Source organism: Cervus elaphus, chromosome 21 (genome assembly GCF_910594005.1).
Source record: "Cervus elaphus chromosome 21, mCerEla1.1, whole genome shotgun sequence".
NCBI lineage: Eukaryota > Metazoa > Chordata > Mammalia > Artiodactyla > Cervidae > Cervus > Cervus elaphus.
The window spans coordinates 75,374,146-75,401,203 of record NC_057835.1 but is presented as its reverse complement, the minus strand read 5'-3'; the positions used below and the strand labels follow the sequence as shown (position 1 = coordinate 75,401,203).

The following is a 27,058-nucleotide window of genomic DNA, read 5'->3' as shown; positions in this document are numbered from 1 at the left end:
TCTCTCTCTCTCTCTTTTTTTTTAAACAATTTCTATTTATTCCTGCTTGATCTTATTATTTATTCCCTTCTACTGAGTTTTGTTGTTGTTGTTGATGATGATCTTTTTCTAATTCTTTGGGTGTATGGATATGTTGTTTATGTGAGATTTTTCTTGTTTCCTGAGATAGGTTTTTATCACTGTAAACTTCCCTCTTAGAAATGCTTGCTTTTTGTGAGTCCCATAGATTTCTACTGGTCATCTTTTTTCTACCTTGAGAAGCCCATTTCTTGTAGAGCCATTTTAGTGGTGCTAAACTCTTTTATTTTCAGTTTGTCTATAAAGCTATTAATTGCTTCTTCAAATTTGAGCAATAGCCTGAGTAGATAATTCTTTTAAATATACTGTGCCACTCTTTCTGGCCTGCAAATTCTCCACTGAAATGTCAACTGATTATCTTATGGGAGTTCTCTGGTATGTGCCTAGTAGCTTTCCCCTTGTTGCCTTTAATATTCTCTCCTTGTCTTCAATTTTTGCCATTTTAGTTATGTCTATTGTAGACCTCTTTGAGTTGATCTTGTTTGGAAATTTCTGAGCTTCCTATACCTAGCTGGCTCTTTCCTTTCCCAAGTTAGGGAAAGTTTTCATCTATTATGTCTTTCTATAAGTTTTCTGTTTCTTTGTGCCTCTCTTCTCCTTTTGGGAACACTATAATGTGAGTATTAGTTTCAGTTGATATTATACCAGAGATATCTTAAAACATCTTAATAATTTTTTTTTTTTCTGTTCAGCATGGGTGATTTCCATTACTATGTCTTCCAGCTCACTGATCCATTCCTTTGTAATATCTAATCTGCTTAACTCCTTCAAGTGTGTTTATTTCAGTTATTATATTCCTCAGCTATTTGATTCTTTTTTATATTTTCTAATCCTGTTAAGCTTCTCTGCGTCTTCTCTCTCTTCATTCATTATTTTCATTGAGCATATTTTTTTTTTCCGTTTCAAAATTAACATTTTTATTAAATCAAGTTAAAAAAACATTCACTGTAGAAAAGTCAACAAGGGTTTTAACAAAACCAAAATATACCTTTTTATACAACATATGTATATATTAGCAGCAAACTACTTCTGAGATTTTATGTTCTTTTAGTTATTTAATTTAAAGAAAGCATAAACAATTGTATTAGTATGGAATGTCAGCTAATCCACTCTTCAGCTTTTTTCTGTGATTTGGGCTGTCTAGTACAAGTTATTTTATGACTTTCATTAATGAATACTAAGAATGAACTCAATTTTGACTAAAATGTAGTGAAACAGAGTGGCTGGTAGGATCCATCTCACTACTATAGTCCCGCATTATCTTTAAGATAACAAATGAGCACCATATAAACATATAATTGTGTAGGTGTGTAAACTCAATTTTTAAGGTGTCAGAGTAGCCAAGTAGACAACTTAGCATTTGACTGTTACTTTAAAAATTTTGGTAACATACAAAATTTTAATCAACTCAGATAAACACATCAACCCCATATTACTTGTCCCTTTTAAAAATCTTAATAGAAATTCTGCATATAACCAGACGAATTGCATGCTTACATGTGTATATACACATACAAAAGTGCATGTATATATACATACACATCTTGAGCTTTGAACAAATTTCTAAATTGAGACGAAGTCAAACCTCTCATTTAAATATATATAGAGAATGTAATATCACCAACTGCAAGTTTCTAATTAAAGGTTCATCATAGCTAACTAGCAATTCTGTTATTGAAAATTCTGAGGCCAAAGAGCTGTAATTCAGCTTACTGTACTTGAGGCTTACAAATTAGTCAGCCAAACAAACAAGATTTGACATTACCAACTGTTCACCAAAGAAATCAATTTTTCTCTTGATATTTCCTTCTAGCAGCAAAAAGGAAATATCTATACAATGAGCTTTTGCTTTTCAAAGAGTTATTAAAGAAATCTCACTAGTCTTCAAAAATACTAAACATTATATAAATACAATTTTCTTATAGTTGAATTCTTTAGCTAGAATCTGTATTTAAAAAAGTTTCCTTTGGATTGTTTCATTTAGCACTTCAAGTCTCCATTTGCAACTCAAATAACTGGCTCAGTTTTGTTAGGTTTATATTAATCACATCATTCAGAATTTGGTACTGTGTTACCTGTGTACAATAATGTCAATGGGAGGAACTGCACCAAATTTCAAAAGCAAGGAAAAATTCAAGAATATGTAATGCAAAAAAGATAAGTACAATAGGGATTCTCTTTTCACTATTAATGAAATATAATCCTTTTAATGTTTATAAAGATAATGTCCTAAGTTTTATCTTTTAACTTATCAAAAGAATTAAGTTTTTACATGGCCCACCTTTATTTTTCAATTAAACTAAAACAATAGACTGAATTACTTTTATTAATATACACATCAAGTTATTGAAATGGTGACTCCATGTAGTTTTCTCCTTAAAGATGGCACTTGCAGGTACAAAGATGCAGAGGTTTCTACAGCCTTCAGATGTTTACTTGAAAAGATTCTTCAACAGCAGTTCGATACTGGGTTTCCTCATCTAGCTGAAGATTCTGGACAATTCCATGGACAGAGGAGTCTGGTGGGCTACAGTCCATGGGGCACAAATTCTCCATAATCAAACTGATGTCTGTGATTTAGATGACTAACAAAATTTCTAGTAACCTGGCTAGGATCTCCCCAAGGAAGAGACACACAAATAGGACACGTCACAGGAACTATCTGAAATAGGTGGTTACTGTTACAATGATCCAGTAAACGCTGTCTGGTAAAATTTGATTCTTGACACAAGGGACCCTTAAAGGTAGGCTGCCCAGAAGAACTTGTATTCCCTTGGTAAGTTTCTGTGTTATCAGATGCAGATGTTTCACTCCGGTTACTGTTCCCTGCTGAATCTTGAGAGATCTGAAAGTTTGGAATGATAGAAGAAACACCATATTCATCTTGATACTTCTTACAAGATTTGTAACGATGTCTCATGCGATAGAATTTAATCTGTTTTGCACAGCATCTGCAGCCACCAGAAAATGTCCTCATGATATTTTCAAGGTCTAAGGCCCGTTCAGGACATGCTCTCTCTCTTCTAGTCACACTTCCACGACAGAGGGGACAATGTATTCCACTTTCTCTCATTGCAGTCAGGAAACACTTTCTACAGAAAACGTGCTGACAGGCCACAGTCCGCACGGGCGTTTTGAGCACCTCCTGACAGATGGGGCAGTAGAAATCATCTTCGGTGTAGGACGTGGCCGCGGAGAGCTCCTCGGCCATGGTGGGGGACGAAGGATGAAGGCGATGGCGGCGGCAGCGGCCGAGGTGGCGGTGGCGGCCAGGGGCCTGACTCCCTGAGCGAACCCGAAGGGGGCGGGGAATCCTTCATTGAGCATATTTATGATTAGTAGCTTAAGCTCCTTATCCAGGAGAATCTTTATCTCTATTTCCACTAGCTCTTCTCTGCTTTTATCTAGTTTTTTTTTTTGGAATATGTTCTTCTATTGTCTCATTTTGTCTAATTTTCTGTTTTTATTTCCATGTATTAGATTCTTTGTTAATATTTCCTAATCTTGGAAACATGGGCCTGTGATGGAGATGTCCTATAGGGCCTTAAGCACACTCTTCTCTGTGAGTACAGAGGTCACCAGAGCTACATACTCTAGGAATGCCCCTTATGTGGGTGGCATGGGTCCTTCTGTTGTAGGAAGGGCAGTGTTATGGCTCATCAGTAAGTGTAACTAACTCCTAACTCAGCTGGCTACCAGGCTCTACTTTATACCGACAGTCAGTGACTGATGGGTAAGCTGGATCCTGGTGCAGCTGTCTGCCTAGTCTGAGGAGTCTCGGGGTTGGCATTTGTCCACGGTTGCTGGTGCTGGGTTCTGGCATGACTGGCAGTAAGGTCCAGGGCTGGAACCAGCCTTTTGTGGGTGCAACTGAGTCCTTGGACACTATTAGTTGAGGCCTGTTCCTCACACTGCTGATTGCTCAATTCAGGGGATCCTGTGATTGGTACTAACTGGCGGGTGGGTTGGTGAGCTCCAAAAGTTTATAGGCTAAAGGGTGGTGGTGGTGGTGGTTTAGTCACTCAGTCGTGTCCACCCTTGTGACCCCACGACCTGTGCCTGCCAGGCTCCTCTGCCCATGGAATTTTCCAGGGAAGAATATTAGAGTGGGTTGCCATTTCCTTCTCCAGAGGATCTTCTTGACCCAGGAATCGAACCCAGGTCTCCTGCATTGCAGGCAGATTCTTTACCAACTGAGCTATGAGCTACTGGCTAAAGGGAGGATTCCAAAACTGCTTATCAGCACCAGTGTCCTCATGGTGGAATGGGTTCTCCAAGTGGCTGTAGCCTGTATCTGTATCTCCAGCAGGAGTCCCAGTTGTCTCCTACCCCTAACGGAGACTCCAAGATCAGCAGCATGTGGCTTCCACCCGGAATCTTTTCAAATCACTGCCTCTATAGTAGTTGTTAGAGTGTGTGAGATTTTGTGTGTATTCTTTAAGGGCAGAGTTGGTTTCCTATGGCCATTTGCCTCTCTCATGTGCAACACACATTTACTCTTGGAATTGGATATTCTGGGGGCTCATATTTCCATTGCAGGACCCCCAGACCTTGGAGCCAAATGTGGGGCTCCAAATTCCATTGCTCCTTGGGGGAAAACCCCTGCAATTGTGATTATTCTCCCATGTGGGGGTTGCCTACCTGGACGTGTTGGTCTTGACTCTATTGCATCGCCACCCATCATACCCATATTGCTGTGGTTTGTTCCTTAGCGCTTTCAGCTCAGTCGCTCAGTCACGTCCAACTCTCTGCGACCCCATGAACCGCAGCACACCAGGCCTCCCTGTCCATCACAAACTCCCGGAGTTTACGCAAACTCATGTCCATCAAGTCGGTGATGCCATCCAGCCATCTCATCTTCTGTCGTCCCCTTCTCCTCTGCCCCCAATCCCTCCCAGCATCAGGGTCTTTTCCAATGAGTCAACTCTTCGCATGAGGTGGCCACAGTATTGGAGTTTCAGCTTCAATATCAGTCCTTCCAATGAACACCCAGGACTGATCTCCTTTAGGATGGACTGGTTGGATCTTCTTGCAGTCCAAGGGACTCTCAAGAGTCTTCTCCAACACCACAGTTCAAAAGCATCAATTTTTTGGTGCTCAGCTTTCTTCACCACCCAACTCTCACATCCATACATGACCACTGGAAAACCATAGCCTTGACTAGATGGACCTTTGCTGGCAAAGTAATGTCTCTGCTTTTTAATATGCTGTCTAGGTTGGTCATAACTTTCCTTCCAAGGAGTAAGTGTCTTTTAATTTCATGGCTGCAATCACCATCTGCCATGATTCTGGAGCCCCAAAAAATAAAGTCTGACACTGTTTCTACTGTTTCCCCATCTATTTGCCATGAAGTGATGGGACCGGATGCCATGATCTTAGTTTTCTGAATGTTGAGCTTGAAGCCAACTTTTTCACACTCCTCTTTCACTTTCATCAAGAGGCTTTTTAGTTCCTCTTCACTTTCTGACATAAGGGTGGTGTCATCTGCATATCTGAGGTTATTGATATTTCTCCTGCCAATCTTGATTCTAACTTGTGCTTCCTCCAGCCCAGCCTTTCTCATGATGTACTCTGCATATAAGTTAAATAAGCAGGGTGACAATATACAGCCTTGAGGTACTCCTTTTCCTATTGGGAACCAGTCTGTTGTTCCATGTCCAGTTCTAACTGTTGCTTCCTGACCTGCATATAGGTTTCTCAAGAGGCAGGTCAGGTGGTCTGGTATTCCCATCTCTTTCAGAATTTTCCACAGTTTATTGTGATCCACACAGTCAAAGGCTTTGGCATAGTCAATAAAGCAGAAATAGATGTTTTTCTGGAACTCTCTTGCTTTTTCGATAGCTGCTGAAAATCTTTTCTTCAGGTTGTTCTCACTGATATTTGGTCTGTAAATAGTTGTAGTTTTGGTGTGCTCATGGAAAAAGGTGAGCTCAGAGTCTTCACACTCTACCATCCTACCCACACCTCTCAAAGGCATATTTCAAAAGGTTTTGCCTCCCTATATTTCTTAAAATTGTATGACTTCACCATTATTTAGCATACCACAGCCTTCAAAACTATTTAGTTTTTCCTGTGCAACTACACTTTGAACTCTTAAATGTTTGCTGCTGCTGCAGCTAAGTCGCTTAAATGTATAAGCAACATGATAACAACAATTCTACTCAGAATTCCATCATTTCTGCTCATAATTCCATCATTCTAAGATTTGCCTAACAAAGTTTTTCTATAATTTCTATGCCTTATAAACACACATACTTCAAATGTTACAATTCATGATGCATAAAATCTTCTGTTTTACTATTTTATTTGTATTTACATTATAATATTCTCATTATTTCATATATTCACCTTAATTGATCCTTAAGTCATTGCATTCCGTTCCATTGAGTTGATGTACTATTAATTGCTACACAATTAGCATATTACTGAATAATTTGGGCTGCTTGCAAACTTTTTTTCCTATTGGCAAGAAAGTTGTAATAAATGTCATTGTTCATTTTAGACTTACTTCATTGTTTCTGGATGAATTGCCATGTATGGGATTACTAATTTGGAATCTATGCACATTTTCCTATTTATTTTAAGAAATACTAATGCTGCAGTTTAAACCTGAAATCTTTTTTTTTCAGTCTTACTCATAATTATGTAAACAAACACCATATGATGCATTGAAACTTTAAAGTATCATAAGAAGTATACATAGAAGAATGAACAAAACACCCAAGAAAGAACCTCCCTCATGAAGATTAAGTGCACAGAAGACAGACTTAAAGGTAAAAACGTTATTCATTTAATAAGTATGTATTGGATGCTACCTATGGGCTAGGTACTGCTAATTAATTTTAATCCTATGAGTTACGCTATTTTTTATGTGAAGAAAATTATTTTTTTATTATATTCTAAATGCTTATTAGAAAGGCTACATTTCAGCTCCCCCCCTGCTTTGTGGTTCAGAACATTTTTTTAAATATTGTTAATAGCTGTAATTTTTTCCTCTTGACTTTCATGGAATTTTTCAATAGATTGTCAAATAATTTACAAATAATGCGAGTTTTGACTTCTACTTTGCTTTCACTATTTATACACATTAAGATTGCCTTGCAAAAGATAAAATAAACAAGAGTTTTAAGAAATTTTGAAATGCTGGCTCAGTGTTTAAATTAGTTCACATAATCTACAAAGTAAACTAATAATCACAACATTGCTAGCTGAAAGTTTAAAAAGGGAATGGAAGGATTAAATCTTCATTTTTGCTTTACAAAATATGAGGTCAAAAGTGGTATTTTAGTCATAAATGGCAAGTATGAAGGAAAACAATTGGAAGAATCACTATTTTCATAACTTCTAAAATTAATACACCCTACCTTTATGTGCAATATAAATCTTGAACTAAATTTACGTTAAGGTTAAAGTGATATGAACTTTATGATGAATATGAGCACTTTCCACATAAAAATATAAACATAACGATACAGATTATGACAAACATGGAACAAGAAAATATTTATCTTTGATATTGAAATTATTTAGATTACTAATAAGTGCAGAATAGGAAGATTCATGTTGTTATGGAGTGAAATGATTTTTCAGATTAACTCACAATATATTTTCAGAAAATGTTTTTGCATGACTATTACAGAATTGCCCTATTTATACTGCAAATTTATAATATAATAAAATGTGCATGATAAAATATATTTTAGTCTCCAAAATATGCACTGTAAGTATATATTAAATGTTCTATTTTATATTATTAATAAACATAGTTTTACTGAATCTAAACAAGTATCCACAATGTTTATGGTTACCCCCAAATAAAAGTGCCTAAGGAGGAAATTGAAAATTCAAGTGGCTGTAAATCTATTCTCCTGAATTCTTATATATGTGCCCCAACAGTTTAAGTAGAAAATGTCTATAAAAATTTAAGTATTTCAAGGAGTAAATTTTAAATTTAAATCATTTTAAAATTAAATAATAATATTAAGTAATAAATACAGATATTTTAAAAATCAATTAATACTGACATTAAAATGAAGTATAACACATAATTTAATTACTTCCTAAAATGTCTACCTAAAACTTTTGAAAGACTGTGATTTTGTGCTACAAGGAAATTTTAATTAATTCTCTGCCGGAACTGCGATGCTTTCCAAGGCACGGGCCCCTCTCTTGGGGCGAACCCATTTCAGGGAGCCCTGCCCTTCACAAAGAAAAGAGAACTCCGCCAGCTTCTCCGGGATTATTCTCTGCCTATACTATCTCGGCAATTGCTCCCTTTGTTTTTATGTGAATCTAGCCCCAATTACAAAGTACTATAATATCAAGTAATACTTCCTGGCAGTACAGAATTAAACTCTGACTCAGAGTAATTTTAGATTATTCTATTCTGTAAAATTTCTCTAAGTATTTTTTGTTTGTAAAACATTTTCTGGATTCTCTACTAACAGAATATTTTAAGTCATTTTACAGAGTAATATAAACAACAACGATAATGAACTCTTGTACCTTTCCCTTATATCTTAATAATTAGAACCATTTTTTTTACCTTGATTCAACTAAAAGTTACTTTTTAAAATAATTTCAAATATCATGAGAATTTGAGTTAATAAGTACAATAAGTAATTAAAAATGCTGAGTCTGTCTCTTTACATAATAGCTACCATTTCCTGAGCTTACTACAAACGTATGGTGGAATTTATTAGCCATTGTGGAAGGTAAGTTATTTAACAATTATTTATTGTCTACGATGTTCAGAGTACTATGCAATTCAACAACAAACAGAGGAGTAGACAGGGTCCTTGCTTGGAGCCTGTGACAAGAAACATCTGGGTCCAAGTCTGTCTCTAATGTCTAGAGATAAGAGTTTAAGTATTCTTCTACAGTGACATAAACAGTAACACATCACTGGGCAGTGGGAATGAGGGACACTGTTGAGAGCTGGGAGAGAATTCATCCAACTTTAAAAGATAAATCTATTTGTTGTGCTCAAAAAATGGCACAGAATTTATATAACTCACAATAAACCTTTCTGTCTTTCTACAAATATCATTCCCTTTCATATATCTGACTCCATGTGGACCTACATAACAGCAGACTGTTTGGACAGGACTATAGATTGGAGATTGTATTCTGACTTTTACAAATTGCAGCAGAAACCTAGAAGATGATGTGAATATTTGTTATTTGATAGGGAAAGACCTGCAAAGACAAGAAGGCCTGGCAAGTTCAAGAAACAGCAGGGAGGCAAGAGTGGCTGGCATTGAGTAAGTAGAAGTGATCTGAGTATAAAACGGAGGTGAGATCAGAGAGGAAGAGGGAAGTGGAATGATCATGGAGCCTTGTGAGCAACTGAAGGACATTTGTTTTACTCCACCAACTCCACTGAGGTATATTGACAAAGAAAAATTATATGTATTGAAGGTGCATGACTTAATGATTTGATATAAGTATACATTGTGAAATGATTATCTAAAATCTAACTAATAAACATATCTATCACCTCAATATAGTTATCAGTTTGTGTGTGTGTGGTAAGAACACTCGAGATCTACTTTCCTAGCCAATTTCAAGTCAATGATGCATTATTAACTGTAGTTACCATGGTAATCCATCTTATAATTGAATACATCAGTTACACATCTTACAATTGAAATGCATCTTATGAACGAGTTTTCCCTTGATAAACATCCCCGTTTCTCCACAACCCCAGCCCCTGGTGACCACCACTCTTCTCTCTGTTACTGTAAGCTTAACTATTTTAGATTCTACATACAAGTGAGATAATGCAATATCTGTCTGCTTTGTCCTTATTTCACTTGGCATAATGATCTCTAGATTTATCCATGGGCTCACAAATGGCAGGATTTCCTTCTTTTAAGTCTGAATGATACTCTATTCTATATACACACACACATCTTTATCCACTCATCTGTTGACAGACAGCTCGCTAGTTTCCATATTTTTATGAACGCTGCTGCAGTGAACGCGGGGGCGCAGATGTCTCTGTGAGATAATGCTCCCCGTCCCTTCTGGATATACACCCAGAAGTGGGATTGTTCGATCTGAACCTTGACAGACACTGAAGGGTTTTTAGACAGTGTGGTTATGTGATCTGAAGCATGATTTTACAGAAGCATTCTGCATGTACAATTGACAATAGGGACATGGGGGGAACCAGGGGAACAAGTGTGGAAGACATTACAATACGAAGGTGAGCTGTGTTGCTGCATTTGACTGGGGCTTTAGCAGTGGAAGGAGAGAAAACTGGGCGGATTCTTAATGCATTTTTAAAATTTTAATTGGAGGCTGATTACAATACTGTGGTGGTTTTTCCCATACATTGACATGAATCAGCCATGGGAGCACATGTGTCCCCCATCCTGAAGCCCCCTCCCACCTCCCTCCCCATCCCATCCCTCAGGGCCATCCCAGTGCACCAGCCCTGAGCACCCTCTCTCATTTTTAAAGGTAATGCCAATAGGATTTGGCTCTATCTTTTAGGATCTATTCACTAAATAAATGGGAAGATGGAACTGCCCTTATTTTTAATGGAAAAAGAGACGCAGCAGAGGAGTAGGTTCTTGAAGGAAGAGCAGTAGCTCAGTTTTAAGTCTGTTAAATGTGGCATCTGAGCGGAGCGGTCAAGTGGGGACTTGAATACACAACCCTCACGTGCTCCTTCCCCTCTCTTCTCTGAGCCAAGAGGTCTGTATCTTGGCTCTTTCAAAGCTGACCACAGCGACTTTGACATCTGGAGTTTCTTCTTATCCTAGATCACACCACTTGTCGCAAAGTTACCTCCTGGACTCCACAGTCGTCTCTGCTGCTGCTGCTGCTAAGTCGCTTCAGTCGTGTCTGACTCTGTGCGACCCCAGAGATGGCAGCCCACCAGGCTCCCCCGTCCCTGGGGTTCTCCAGGCAAGAACACTGGAGTGGGTTGCCATTTCCTTCTCCAGTGCATGGAAGTGAAAAGTGAAAGTGAAGTCACTCAGTCATGTCCAACTATTAGCGACCCCACGGGCCGCAGCCTTCCAGGCTCCTCCATCCATGGGATTTTCCAGGCAAGAGTACTGGAGTGGGGTGCCATTGCCTTCTCCAGAGTCATCTCTATTATCTTACTATTCCCAGGCTTAAGCCAATATTCTCATGTGTAAAGGGCCATTTTTGTTCTCTGTTTTGTGGGCTCTGATTTAAAGGAAGCATTGCTGATTGATAATTACATGTTACCCCTTCCCTGATAAGATTTAAGCTTTCTAAGGGAAAAATCATAGTTTCAACTTCTTTAAATCTCAAAAGTTCAATGTCATTAATACAGAAAAGGCATAATGTACACTTGAAAAATTGACCAAATATTCTGCGTGAATAATGTGATATAGTTATAAAGGTGACGTGAGGAAGGCACAGTTCCAGATTTCAAGAACAATAAGGTTGAAATGAGGAACACTCAACACAGGAAGAAAAAATTAAAAACAAAATAAAATGAATGAAAGAAGCAAATATTGGTCCATGGGGAGATGTTTAGCATAAAATGAGAAACACATTGATATTAAACACCAAGAGATTCGAAGCTACTGAAGAGTCAAAAAGCTCAATTTTGATCACTTGTAAGGAGCTTAGTTACAAATCAATATTGTGGAAATATAATTTATCTCTTTCAATAAGCATCTCCTCTTTCTTGTATAACATCTTTTATGAAACAAAACTGTCTTGCAAATGAAACTGGATCATACTCTGTACTTACTAAACTTGGCTGAATGTACTTTTAATGAATGTCAAAATAGTGTTAACAAATCTGTTTCTATGGAAATAACAAGAAGTATGATTCTTCAGTAGAATTCAGTAGGTGGTTGTAAGAGAAGATGGTCATATTTAAGAACAAATCATTTCATGGTAAATGAACAAGCAAAAATTTGATGAAGTAAAAGGAACCTAATGATTTATGGTTTTTTTTTCCTTTTTTGGATAAATGATGAAATGCTCTCTTTGTCAAAGCTGTGAACTTCGCTTTTCTATATTAATTAGGAAGACACTTTACTGTACTTCCTTAAATGCTTTTCCATGATAGCTTTCAGCTTTGCCTCTTAACACTACCCTTTCTAGCGATATTCTAAAGAAGGGACCTTTGCCTGTTCCCCGTGATGTAAAGAACATATCAGCAGTCCAATGAACCACCCTTTCTCTCCTTTACTTTTTTATTTTTTTGAGCTATAAGAAACTGAGTTACTGGATATAGTTTTTCTTAGTGTCCTCAGTTTTAGGAAGAATATAGTTACTGCTGCATTGTTCCACATGCAACAAAATGCTGTGTACTGAAACATATTCTCTACAAGGTAGGCTAATTCCACTTCCCATTCTTTTTCAAACCACAACAGACTATGCAATGTTTTTATTTTGTCCAAACTAATTTTGAGAGTAGTCATTTGGACAATCAGATTTTGTAATTGTTGTCAGCCCAATCACAAGAGCAGCCTACACTCTTCAGAGAACACTCTTAAAAATCACCTTCTATAAAGTAAGGACAAAGTTATTTTGTTATTGCTATTTTGTTTCTCTGTTCTTTGGCATTTTGTTTTGATTTTCACTTTCTTGCTTTACATTCCCCAAAGATTATGAAGCTGCATGGAAAGATTAACTTTCTCATGAATAAATAAATAATATGTAAAATGATGTTTATAGTAATACCCACACACACACATATATACATATATAATATACTTATATTCCATATAGAAAGCATATCCAGGTGAATTCACTATAAATAAATGAATGTTTGTGAGCTCAATGTATATCCAACCTCTTAAGAAGACTGCTAACAGAAGAATTATGCTGATACTACATTTATAAAGAAAATCTCCTTCTATTAAGAAAACAAAATCACTTGATATTATCTTTTACTTATATCTAGATTTTCTTCTTTTTTACTTAAAAATCATACATATAGAATTGAAGTAGAGAAACCTATATGCAGGTCAGGAAGCAACAGTTAGAACTGGACATGGAACAACTGACTGGTTCCAAATAGGAAAAGGAGTATGTCAAGGCTGTATATTGTCACCCTGCTTATTTAACTTATATGCAGAGTACATCATGAGAAACGCTGGGCTGGAGGAAGCACAAGCTGGAATCAAGATTGCTGGGAGGAATATCAATAACCTCAGATATGCAGATGATACCACCCTTATGGCAGAAAATGAAGAGGAACTAAAAAGCCTCTTGATGAAAGTGAAAGAGGAGTGTGAAAAAGTTGGCTTCAAGCTCAACATTCAGAAAACTAAGATCATGGCATCTGGTCCCATCACTTCATGGGAATTAGATGGGGAGACAGTGGAAGCAGTGTCAGACTTTATTTTTTTGGGCTCCAAAATCACTGCAGATGGTGATTTCAGCCATTAAATTAAAAGGCACTTACTCCTTGGAAGGAAAGTTATGACCAACCTAGACAGCATATTAAAAAGCAGAGACATTACTTTGCCAACAAAGGTCCGTCTAGTCAAGGCTATGGTTTTTCCAGTGGTCATGTATGGATGTGAGAGTTGGACTGTGAAGAAAGCTGAGCACAGAAGAATTGATGCTTTTGAACTGTGGTGTTGGAGAAGACTCTTGAGAGTCCCTTGGACTGCAAGGAGATCCAGCCAGTCCATCCTGAAGGAGATCAGTCCTGGATGTTCACTGGAAGGACTGATGTTGAAGCTGAAACTCCAATACTTTGGCCACCTCATGGGAAGAGTTGACTCACTGGAAAAGACCCTGTTGCTGGGAGGGATTGGGGAAAGGAGGAGAAGGGGATAACAGAGGATGAGATGGCTGGATGGCATCACTGACTCGATGGACATGAGTCTGAGTAAACCCCGGGAGTTGGTGATGGACAAGGAGGCCTGGCGTGCTGTGATTCATGGGGTCGCAAAGAATCGGACACGACTGAGTGACTGAACTGAACCGAATACTCATGGAGATCCTGGGCAAGGAGTAATGAACTAAAAGAATGGAATACTTTCAGTAGTGTCATATTGATTGATTACTGTTGTATAAACGAGATAAAGCTATAGTTTCATTCAATACATACTATCCTGAGATTACCTAATTTATTTGCTCAAGCACCACAAAGTGCATACAAACCAATCCCTACTCTGAAGTTTATAACCTAGTTAAGAAACACATTACAATGAGAAATAATTAAAGAAAATAGAAATAAAAAAGCATGCAAACTGAATGCAGAGAATAAATATAAAAAATCACTAGAAAGAGATTTTGGGTTGATGAATAATTAGGGGGTCTGGGACATAAGGAAGAAGTTGAGGATGAAAATTTTGGATAAGCTAAGGCTGTAGAGAGGCCCCAGGTAATAAAACTAAAGTGAAATGAGTGTTGGTAAGAGATGAAGAAACAAAGAGGTTTCCAATTTGCATAGACAAATAGTAATGAAGAAAAGTAGAAAATCGTTACATTATTAAAAGTGAAATCAAACAGTGGGTGATCTTAAAATGTGCTTGAAGAGACAGACAATAAGGAGCAAACTGTGGGAGTTAATGGTGAGTATGTCAAAGGGAAATTAAAAAGTGGCGTGCACAAGAGGAACTGACGGACAGTAACGTCAGATGGGAAGGTCAGGTACCTGGAAAATGACATCAATTTAGAGGTGAAGGTAGTCTAGACTATGTAGGCACAGAGGGAGAAGCTAAAAGGCCTGCAGTTCTTAACAGAGAAAAACAGGATCTGGGGGCTCAGTCAAGGTGGGTGCTCTCCTATTAGCCTTCCATGGCAGGTGCAGACCTCTCTGTGAAGCACCCTCACCTACCCGTCCACTTTGAAGACAGAAAGTAAGCTCCAAGAAAGCAGGATCTAGCTTGAGTTTCCTTTGTTGTTGTTGTCATTGGCGTTTGTTTGCTTGTTTTAACTACTACACTGCCAGTGCCTAAAACAGAGTCTCACACATAAGTTTCATAAATATTTCTTGAATATTCACTATCTTAAAATATAGCTTAAAGTCTAAATCTTTCTTTTCAAACTTTCCCTAACTCTTTCAGTTAGCAAAACTTAATGTGGAAAACAGATTTTTGGAATTAAGTAAACCTATAGTCAACTATGGACTACTTACTGTTCTGATTTTCAGTTTTCTCATTTGTAAAAGAGAGAATGTTTTCCATCTTGCTGAATTATTATAAGGTTTAGAGGTTATCGGGCTTCCCTGGTGGCTCAGTCGGTAAAGAACCTGCCTGCAATGCAGGAGACCTGGGTTTGATCCGTGGATTGGGAAGATCCCCTGCAGAAGGGCATGACAACCCACTCCAGTATTCTTGCCTGGAGAATCGCCATGGACAGAGGAGCCTAGTGGGCTGCAGTCTATGGGGTCACAGAGAGTTGGACACGACTGAGCGACTAAGTACACACAGTTATCAACATTAAGTGCCTAGCTTATAGCCAGGCACCTATTGGTTACCCAGTACACAGAGTTATTAACTAAGAGCAGGTATCACTCGACCATATTCTCTTCCCCTTGATCAAATTTTGGTCTATTTCTGATTTACAACATTTATCACTTGGTACTAGAGTTATGATATCTGTCTATCTTCTCTGCCGTAGTACATCAGCTTTTGCGTATGCCAAAAACCAATTGCTTAAACGTGCCTAGGAAGTGTCTCTCTCAAAATTTGGCATAAGCCTTTTCTCAGTCAAGTGTTTTTTATACACTCAACTAGACTTCAGTACTTTGTCTCCATGTCTTTCCTCTTGTATCTTAAAAGTACCTAGGTTAATGTTTCTCTTCACTCCTGGAGTATGAGCTGCATACAGTCAGGGGTGTTACTTTCTGTTATAAACCCTGTGTGTTTGCTTGCTCAGTCATGTCTGACTCTTTGCAACCCTATGGACTGTAGCCCGCCAGGCTCCTCTGTCCATGGGGATTCTCCAGGCAAGAATACTGGAGTGGGTTGCCATGCCCTCCTCCTCCAGGGGATCTTCCCAACCCAGGATCAAACCCAGGTCTCCCACATTGCAGGCAGATTGTTTTACCAGCTGAGCTACCAGGGAAGCCCAAGAATACTGGAGTTGGTGGCCTGTCCCTTCTCCAGGGGATCTTCCTGACCCAGGAATCAAAGTGGGGCCTCCTGCATTGTAAGCAGATTCTTTACCAGGGGAGCTGTCAGGGAAGCCCTGGGTCCGCAGTAAATTACCCTGGGCATACATATTCATCATAGGAAATAGGAGATGAGTACGAAAATTATAAACAAGACATCTTCTACAAAATTTATTCTTAGAAATAGAGCAGGGGCTAGTGAAAGAAACTGAATTCAGACAGAGTTTAGAAACTCTGTCCAGCAGAGAGTTTTGATTAAGGAATCCAAGGTACCATGAGAGTTTAGAGAAGTAGGCCTTACTATATATGCATATATATACAAATATATGTATACTTGCTTTGATATTGAAAATAGTGGCCACTGCATTTTATTTGAGAGCTGGCCTATGTACTTTCAACTCATTCCTGATGCCAAGAACCAGTGGTTACTCAAGAGCGCTCACTAAGCTCTCACAGTGTACAGAGCATAGGTTGGAAAAATGATCATTAGACATGGAGAGACCCATCTCTTCTGAGATTGGCAATCTAATTAGATAGATAAGAAGAATGAAATGAATGTACTCAGAGTCTATTTCATATCATATTCTCAGATAAAGGTGACACATCAGTGACATCACCATATCAAGGAATAACACTTGGATGTGGAAATTCAGCCAAAGCAGTGAAATCAGAATCTTTCAGTTGTCATCTAGTATCTCGTAAAATAAGAAAATTATTGCATTTTCTGTTCATTTCAACTAGTTGCTGTGGGCTTAGCCACAATGAGTAATGAGTAAGCTTTTTTACTTTATTCCTTGAATCTAAATTTATTATCCTACTTAAATTAAATAAGTGATATCTAACTAAGCATTGTAGGGCATTTGTAAAATTCAAAAATCTATTCATGTATTTGAACAAAAGCATTGATTTTTTTTTCCTGGAAATTATGGTGCTTTTGAGCATCTTATAGCAAATCCAAATCTTAGTTTCAAATAAAGGAAATAAAGTACTTTGCCTATTAAAATTATATGAAATCTATATTTTTAAAGTATGGCCTCTGGTAGATATAATATTCTGTGTAAGTAGGACACAATTTCATTATTTATTGATTCACATCTACTAAAAAAAAAGCACATTATTTTATTTTTAAATGAATGGTATTGGTAATATGTAGCTATTTTAATATACTGATGCCAACATAAAGCTTACATTTTTCATTAGTCTTTCAGAATGGTTTGCAAACATTGAGGGAAAATTATTTTTCAGTATTATACTACATTCACTTTTTAGTATTATGTAATTTACTTTGACACATTGCTTTTTAGGGTTATTGTTGGAGAATTCAATGTCACTGAAATGCACGTTTAGCAAAATGTAAAGCTAGTTTTAGTTTGTAACATTTAAAAAAATAATGTAAATTAGGTAGCTATAAATGCCCTACTTAAAAAAAAAAAACAAAACAGCAACATGTATATGTAAAATCAAAATGACGGTCTCAGAGAGGAGATTTAACTTAAATGGCTACTAGTAGACCCTGAACAAAATGAAATGATCAATACTCCTATTAAAAAAACAGTGTTGTAATTGTCAAGTGAAATTATAAGGATCTCATAAAGACGTGCAAACCAAAGATAGAGTAGCGGCAGCGCGCCTGGAAGTGGCTACGCTCCCAAGCAAATCATCTCGATTAGTTCCTATTCATGATTGAAATTATGGCTTTTTTATCTGTTCATAACATGCAGCATTTTTTAGCCTCACATTTCTAAGCATTTTAGCTTTTGCTGACATAAATGCATTCCCCAAATAGAATGTTACGAGAATCTTCTGCTAGACATTTAAGCCCATTTGTGCATTTCTTTTCAAGATACTTCTTTTGAACCTTCTAACTGTGAAAGCTCTGGGAAGGTGGTGTTAGAATGAACGAGAACTTGTTTTCTAAAGCGACACTGTAGACACTTGATCTATGGTTGGAAAAAAAAAAAAAAGTCACAGCCTCCTACCTTGAAAACAAACATCTCACGGCGAAGAATAGCTAGAGTGTTAAAGTTCCCGTCGCAGATGTTGGGTTTGGCTCCAGGATAGGAAGGCCTGCCCGTGGGAGGCCGCGGAGGTTTGGGCCGGTCGTTTTTCCTTGGGTCAGCGGGAGGAACAGAGCGGTGTGGGGGCACCGTTGGTAGAGGTCTTGTTGGTGGAGGAATCTTGTCAGGTGGACCTTTTGAAAATACGAGGACAGCACTTGGTTCAGTTAAAATTGGAAGAGTGCTGGAAAAAATGCTACAGGGGACAATCACTCATCAGTGAAGGGTTCTGACTAAGTGAGCTAAGAGGTCTTTAAGATTGTATATTTACTGAAATAACAAACCGTTTTACCCAACAAACCATTGCCAAGTCCACCAGAAACTGTCTTTATCATGCTGAATTCTAGGTCCAAGTAACTAGGCCTTCTTTGTTAATTTTTAATGATTTTTTTTTTAAATAGCTTCACCACAGTCCTGATTGGATATGCTGCTTTGAAATCTTTTTTGGAAATAGGTGGTATATTAATAATAAATAAATTAAAATGAATGCTGGAACCCTGCATGTAAACACTACCAAAGTTAATCCTAGATTTTGATAGATGATTCCACGCAAATATTTCTAAACATTAATAAATCAAAGTTTATTCTATCCTATGTATCTAACTGTATTTTATAACCTTTTCTTGACTTTCATCATTTTTTTCTAATGAAATGTTTTCACAAATTGCTAGAATAGTGTTTCATTTGAATACTAAACCTAGAACACCGATTGATTAAAACACCACAAGGTAAAATATTAATGTGAAGAAGTATTTCTAAAAGGAGGTTTCTAAAGCAAGCCAAAGTTTATACATGTAATTTGGTACAGATGTAAACCATCATTCCTCAAGGGGTTTATGTTTTAAAAAAGAAATACAGAGCTGTTCACACTTAATATTTAGATATGGAAAGAATACCACTTTGCAGACCTTCAGTCTAGACTGCTAACTCATGAGGTCATGAGAAAGAGCCTCCTCTCAGTTGGCTACTTCAGCAGAACGTCTGATGACACACACATAGGCAGAGGCCGGCTCATCCAACATATCAGCCATTTAGTGCTGAGTCCCAGACATTTCTGTTTTCTCAGTAGCCCCCCAAAAAAGAGCAGCACAAAACCTTTTTCCCACAAAACTTATTTTAGCCCTGAGAGAATTCTCACCACTGTGAAGTTGAAAAACTAATAAATGCAAAACAAATTAGTGAATTTAAACTATGATATTTGAAAATGTAAATTATACTTTCTGAATACTGAATATTAATATCCACACAGGACACATTTACCTTTGTATTGTAAAATGAAAGCTTCATTTTATTAATTTGATAAAGCATATTCTCTACATGTAAATTATAAATGTCAAGTTCTTAACAGTTAAATTTTGGGTGAAATACATGTCTTCATAAAAGTCAGTGGTCATGTTGAGGGAGTTAGGATTTAAATATGTGTAATAGTCTCTCTCCTTTTTGTCTTAATTTGCATTCATTGACTGAACTAAAATGATTCTACTCTACTAGAAATTTATTTTGAATTATGTGTTAGTAAACTTAGCCATTTGTTATTTTTCAGTCTTAGTCAATAACTACTTGCTTTTGAATTTATTCTGTTACATCCATCACACAAGATTATTTTCAGCATTTTCAAAAATGGTTTGTCTAGAATCTAATATCAAATACCAGTGAGAATCAATCTGCCAGCTTTTATCAAAGTCCCAGTCTCTTCTAGGAAAGTCTGCTAACTCACTATTTATTGGTTATACTAATATATTACATTTTACCTGAATTTTAAATACTAAAGTTTATCTGATCTTTACTATAATTTCAGGTTTCAGTTAAACTCAGTACAAAAAGTTTATCAATGCCTAGGCTTTCCCATAACCTGCACGTTAAGATATCTGCAATTGGTGCCAACCAAACCTGACTGATAGAAGACTTTTGCCAATAGATCAGATCTTTATTCAATGTTTATCTCTCTAATACAACACTTAGAGCATCTATCTCAAAAAAGACGACAGAGAAGGAATTCTGCACCTCACTACAGAGTTAACCGAACAGAGTCAGCGGGGACCTACCATATATCTTCTGGATGCCCTGCAGGTCGTCACTGGGCAGCTTGAAGTTGTCAGTCTCCATGTACTGGTAAAAAGGGGCCATGATGGCGGTGGGGTCGTTGGAATGTTCCAGCCCCAGAGCATGTCCCAGCTCATGAACCGCCACGAGAAATAAGTCATTTCCTGTGCAGAGGAGAAGAAAGTGCGTCGCTGCAAGTGATATCCAAACACAGAATTGACAAGGACAATTGGTATTACCAAAATTTTACCCAAGAAAAGTAAGAGGAACTCTTTAGTTCACCTGTCAGTGTCATTTTATCATTGAATTACATTTGGGTAAAATTCAACATGTTATTTTAAAAAGGGGGGGTGGGGGTTGGTGGTGAAGAGGTGATAGTGAAGTCACAAAAATTTAGAAACTTAGAGAGGAATAAAGAACAAAGGTTGAAGAGAGAACAGTAGCATCAGAAATTGCTACTACTGCTGTTGAAATATCCTAGTTAGGAAACATGCAGTATACTAAATCTCACTTCTGTGGTCTTCATATTGGACATAATCCTAACAATAATTCATCAAAAAATACAAGGTACAATACCTACTTTTTCACAAACAAGTAGATTAAGGCATAGGGAGTGACAAATTTTGTCAGCAATAGTAAATCTTTGTATTTAAAGAGCTGTGATTAGAATTCAGGTTATTATAATTCCTAGAAGATGGTTTATCTTTCTTACCGGCCGAGAATATAGGAACATAGGAAAATAAATAAAAAGTAAAATAAAAAGTCATAGGGTAGCAGTCATAAAAACTAGGAATCTAGTCTTAGCTCTGCAAATACAAATTCTAATCAATTAATACATGATCTGAACAAAATATATTTGTCTTAGAACTCTCAGAGACACCTATCTGACTTTGTGTGATCAGACCCCTGCGGATGGCCTCTGCATGCTGTCCACTCTCGGATCATCATAAGTCAGCTCCTGAGCACAGAGCCAGCCCTTCATGGATATCTGTTCATTCCATAAGTTTAATTGAACCACATGAGTATCAACGCATTGGGGCTGTTATTCTTCCGAGAGTTATGTTCCTAAGTGATAAGTTTAACATGGCTGAACATAAAGTGTAGTTTTACATGGTTGACTTGTTACAAATGCTAAAGATTTCAATGAACTTCCTGAGTCTCACTTTAAGGAAAATTCCTTTCCAACTACTTTTACAAGGTAATCACTGTGGTAATTACCCTTCAGAGGGCTATTTTTTAAACATAAAAACTGGGTGCATAAGCAGTATTTCTTTTTATTCCATTCTGGAGTAGTCTGTCAGAGGGAAGGGATGAAACCGTGAGGCTGACTGCATACAGGAAGGAGCCATTCGAACGCTTCCGGGGCTTTCCTGAGTTTCAGGGAATATCTGTCTACATACCAGGGGGAAACAAATTAGAGAGGTTTAAAAAGAAATAGAAGTTAAAAGAAAAATAATATGTATTGTCTGTAATAAAAATGTTGACTGCCTTTATTAAATTTATAAAGTTTACTAACTCTGCTCTGGGCCTTTTGACCTGTGAGAAAACCTGTGTTTTCTCACTTAATTCCCACAGCTCTCCAGTCACTATAAAAAAAATCAGAAACCGAAGCTTGGAGACATTAAATACAATTTGCAAGTTCATGTAGTATGACATAGGTGGATTTCTGTCCTCCCAGCATTACATTCTAATGGGGGAGACGAGAGAGAAACACGATAGAAAAGCAAAATAAACAGGATGTTACATAGTGAAAAATGATACAGATATAATAAGGCAGAAAAAGGACAAGTCAGAGAGGAAGTGGAGCCTAGAATATACAGGGAATCTTAGAGAACAGTAACAGTTTTGCTTTCTAGGCTGACTGTAGTGGGGATCATTGAAAGGCTTTGAGCTGAGGAGGGACATAATCTGACTTACATTTTGGCAGGAGCTTTCTGGAAATTACTTATGAGAATCAAATGCAGTGGGTGAGGGACTCAGCATGATTAAATCTCTGATGTTAGTGTAGGAATTCAGGCAAAGATACTAGTGACCTGGCCCAAAGGGAGAATAATGAAGGTATAAAGAAGCAGCAAAATTCTTGGTACATTTTGAAACAAGAATCACATAGCTTCTTAAAAGACAAAATGCAAGGTGTGAGAAAAGAAAAAAGCCAAAGAGAATACCATGTCTTTTGATGCCAGCAACTTAAAAAATGAAGATACCATACCAGATGGAGAAAACACCAGGAAAACCTATCATTTGTTGCCTTTTTTTTTTTTTTGGTGGAAGTGAGAAGTGGATAGCCTTACCAGGATCTCATTCTTTGAGTGTTAAAGATGGCCATGGAAAATTCTTGGAGATTCAAATAAATAAGGGAGTGATTTTTGACTTGCCACAGTATTTATCTCATGTAAGGAAGGCAATGATTACATTATGGGATGAAGGATTATAGCAAGATATGGTGATAAGATTAAGATCATCTCTTAAATGATGTTGCCCAAGGATATTTGGTGTCATGAGACTAGCAAGAGTGAGCTGGAGAGATACTCTGTGGCAGTCATAATAGATATCAGAAATTGAGAGTTGTAAGAGCAAGGTCAAGGGTATACCCATGGGAGTGAGTCTCTGAGTTAGAATGGAATACAAACTCATTGGATGAGAGATCCAATAATGTAGAGGGCTGAACACTGGAAAAATTTATCTACATGACCATTGAGATCACCAAGAATTAGAATAAATGTGGTATTCAGCAGGGGAAGGAAAGAGTAGGACAGAATGAGAAAGTAGCATTGACATATACACTCTGTCATGGGTAAAACGGACAACCAGCAAGAAGCTGCTGCATAAGGCAGGGCGCCCAGCCTGGCCCTCCGTGATGACCACGAGGGCTGGACTATAATCATGACTGATGTGCGCTACTGTACAGCAGAAACCAATACGGCCTTGTAATTATCTTCCAATTAAAAATTAAGTGATATTGAGGGGAATGAGATCAAATTGGGAGATAAACTCATCAAGGATTAGGGAGAAAAATGTGAGTGCTAATAGATGACTACAGCAAGGGGAGACAGTGGACAGAACCGTCTGACAAAATCACAGTCACAGCTTGATGTTTCGATGGAGGAGAGTGGGAGTATGATCTTGCAGTGGCATTAAAAAGAAAAAAAATATACAGGGCATGCATCATGGCTCACATCCTGCAGTGGAAGGAATGTGCGGGAGAAAACAGCCAGCAGTTTGAAGGAATGGAGAGCCTGCTCAGATACCAAAAGAATCTAAAGAGAATGTCTTCAAAATAAGTTGATTATTATTAAAGAGGTTTTGATGACAATGGACTTGGAACATCTCTGGAGCGAACAGCTTCAGCAGAGAGAAGGAAGGAAATGAAGGCAGAAATGGCAATGTACCAATCACAAGAGGATGAGAGTCCCGGGGCTAAGGGCTGGCCCGTGCTTCCTGTCTAACAGATGAGAATGGGAGGAGAGGGCCTAAAAATAAACCTCATGATCCCAAGGTATCAAATGAAAGAGACCACTATTACTTTAAGAGTACATTTAAAGGAATTAAAGAAGATGGACAAAGCAGGGAGTGAAATTTCAGGGGGTATGCAGGAGAATGTAGAATGGGAGAAAGCACAACTTCCTGCACCCACCTTTGCTTCAGTTTTTGTTATTTTTCCTCGACCTACAAGGTACTTCCACATGCCTCAGCAAGATAGCCATGGCCTTTTATCCGTATTCCCTTCTCCTCCTTTCCAACATTATCTCCTGTTTCTTTTCTTTTTGTTACCATCTTTCTAGCTATGTAAGTGTGTGCTTGCTCAGCCCTGAAATGCATGAACTGCCTTCCTTCTAGAATTGAAACACACCTTCCTTTTCTTGGTGTGTTGAGGTGAAAGTCACTCAGTCGTGTCTGACTCTTTGTGACCCCACGGACTGTACAGTTCATGGAATTCTCCAGGCCTGAATACTGGAGTGGGTAGCCTTTCCCTTCTCTAGGGGATCTTCCCCACCCAGGGATCAAACCCAGGTCTCCCGCATTGCAGGCGGATTCTTTACCAGCTGAGCCACAAGGGAAGCCCTCTTGGTGTGCTGGATGCATATCAAGCTGACTTGGTGTGACTGCTCAAATGTTACTTTCTCTATGAAGTCCTTCCCGAAGGGTACTATTACCACGTGCTCTCCTTTTGATCCCATAACCCACTGTGCATCACCTTATCATAAAACTCAGCTGCATTTTATTGTCATCATCTTTGAGCAGGTCTTCCCAATGTATTTTGAATTCTTTAAAGACTGAACTTGTGCATCATATAACTTGGCATCCTCCATTCAAAGATATTGTCTGACATTTAGCAGATGATTAATTGTTAAATGAATGAATGAATGTGTTTCCAGGAAGTGGAGGACTAATTAGAATTTGAGTAGTAAAGAACAGAATGTCATTTTCACCTAAATATAGCTCAGATTTTTTCTTCCCCCCACAAGCTTTATTGAAGTCAGCTGACAAATAAAATTGCAAAATATTTAAATTGTACACTGTGGTGGTTTGATATGTTTACATTGTGAAGGATTCTCCTCAATGAGTTAATAAACACATCCATTACCTTTTTTTCTTTTTGGTGAGAACTCTTGCATCAAATTGCAGTGATAAAATTCAGTGTCATCAACTACAGTCACCATGCTATACATTATTTCCTTAGAAATTATTCATCTTATAACTGAAAGTTTGTACCCCTTTAACAATCTTTTTCTATCTTCCCAACCCCACAATTTTTTTTCAGACTATCATGATAGAAAGAGAATGAAATTAAATGAGAAAAAACTGAGGAGACCACTATTCTTATATGGCATCAGACAGTGGAACTAAAATATGCCAACACTCAATAAATGTCACTAAGTTGCTCAAAAAGTGCCAGAAGATAGTTGTGTTTGAAGTAATGAAAAAGGCTATGGTCTACAGGAAATTGTTGGAGAGTGCAGAACAAGTTTGCTTTTGTAAAATATTTTAGAGGAGGAGTTATAATGATTGGAGGGACTAAGGACTGAGAGTGGGATGTTCACAATGTTTGGATAGTGGAAAATCAAAAGGCACGGGAGGTCAGATTTACTGGAAAACAGGACTTTTAAAGATTACATTTTGAGTTAAAAATTAAAAAACAAAATACAATGAAACATGCTTTTGTGGATCATCCAGCAAGCATGTGCTAGTCATAGGCAGAGATAACAGAAAGAAGAAGGGAGTCATTTAATTAGAGATGTAGGAACCACGGGAGTGTTTGTATGTAATATATGGAGAAGGCTTCAGATTGTGTCTCAGAGGACACTCATGAGTGAGAGGAAGTAGGTAGGAAATGAATCACTGGTATTTTACATGTCAGACGTCTAACACCAACTCTGGAATGAGCACCTTTGTGATTTTATATCAGAGATATATTCATTAAGATACAAATCTAATATTGATGAGATACTGCAACCACAAATTAGATGCAAAGTGGTAGGATAGGTGTATGCTCAGCATCTGGGCATACTCATGCCCAGAAAATACATAAAAGGGTCTTACGAAGCATTACTAAGAATAAAGCTAGTAGAGGTGAGATATTTAAAATACTAAAAGATAACATTGCTAAAGTGCTACACTGGATATGTCTGCAAGTGTGGAAAACTCAGCAGTGGTCACAGGACTGGAAAAGGTCAGTTTTTGTCCGAATTCCAAAGAAGAGGCTTAAGAATATTCAAACTACTGCACAATTGTGTTCACTTCCCATGCTAGTAAGGGTATTCTCAAAATCCTTCAAGTTAGGCTTCAGCAGTACTTGAATTGAGAAATTCCAGATGTACAAAGCTAGGTTTAGAAAAGGCAGAGGAACCAGAGCTCAAATTGCCAACATTCTTTGGAACATAGAGAAAGCAAGAGAATTTCAGAAAAACATCTATTTCTGATTCACTGACTATGTGGAAGCCTTTGACTGTGTGGATCACAACAAACTGTGGAAAATTCTGAAAAAGATGGGAATACCAGACCACACTACCCATCTCCTGAGAAACTTGTAGGCAGGTCAAGATACAGCAGTTAGAACCTTACATGGAACAACTGACTAATTCAAAATTGGGAAAGGAGTGTGTCAAGGCTGTATACTGTCACCCTGTTTATTTAACTTATATGCACAGTACATCATGTGAAATGCCAGGTTGGATTGCCGGGAGAAATAATAACAACCTCAAATATGTACATGATACCACTCTAATGGTAGAAGGCAAAGAGGAACTAAAGAGCCTCTCGATGAGGGTGAAGGAGGAAAGTGAAAAAGCTGGCTTAAAACTTAATGTCAAAAAAACTAAGATAATGACATCTGAAACCATCACTTCTTGGCAAATAGAGGGGTGGAAAAGTGGAAGTAGTGACAAATTTTCTCTTCTCGGGCTCAAAAATCAATACGAATGGTGGCTGCAACCACAAAATTAGAAGACACTTGCTTCTTGGAAGGAAGGTTATGACAAACCTAGACAGTGTATTGAAAAGCAAAGACATCACTTGGGCAACAAAGGTCCATATAGTCAAAGCTATGGTCTTTCCAATAGTCATGTATAGATGTGAGAGTTGGACCAAAAAGAAGGTTGAGTGCCGAAGAATTGATGCTTTGGAACTGTGGTGTTGGAGAAGATTCTTGAGAGTCCCTTGGACAACAAGGAGAACAAACCAGTTAATCCTAAGTGACACCAACCCCGAATACTCATTGGAAGGACTGATGCTAAAGCTGAAGCCCCAGTGCTTTGATCTGATATGAAGAGCCAACTCATTGGAAAAGACCATGATGCTGGGAAAGCTT

At 37.7% G+C, this 27,058-nt stretch overlaps 2 protein-coding genes across 2 annotated transcripts in view; both read right to left on the bottom strand.

Moving 5' to 3' along the window:
* MMP16 (matrix metallopeptidase 16) overlaps window positions 1-27,058 on the bottom strand; it is a 378,595-nt gene that overhangs the window by 77,439 nt on the left and 274,098 nt on the right. Inside the window, exons 5-6 of the mRNA XM_043879324.1 lie at window positions 20,253-20,414; window positions 18,130-18,341 (exon numbers count right to left, since the gene is read on the bottom strand). Of these exons, the coding sequence (XP_043735259.1) occupies window positions 18,130-18,341; window positions 20,253-20,414 (374 nt within the window). The remainder of the gene's footprint in view (window positions 1-18,129; window positions 18,342-20,252; window positions 20,415-27,058) is intronic.
* Window positions 20-4,871, bottom strand: LOC122679066 (E3 ubiquitin-protein ligase RNF138-like). The gene is made up of 2 exons (XM_043879325.1): window positions 2,624-4,871; window positions 20-2,571 (listed from the first exon to the last, which is right to left on the bottom strand). The coding sequence occupies exons 1-2, from the start codon at window positions 3,287-3,289 to the stop codon at window positions 2,503-2,505; spliced, it is 735 nt and encodes a 244-aa protein (XP_043735260.1). The 5' UTR covers window positions 3,290-4,871; the 3' UTR covers window positions 20-2,502.

Coding starts and splice junctions, on each gene's coding strand:
- LOC122679066 (XM_043879325.1), bottom strand. CDS start 3,289: ATGGCCGAGGAGCTCTCCGCGGCCACGTCCTACACCGAAGATGATTTC. Junction 2,572..2,623: donor AGTTTGATTATGGAGAATTT/GTGCCCCATGGA, acceptor GGAATTGTCCAG/AATCTTCAGCTAGATGAGGA.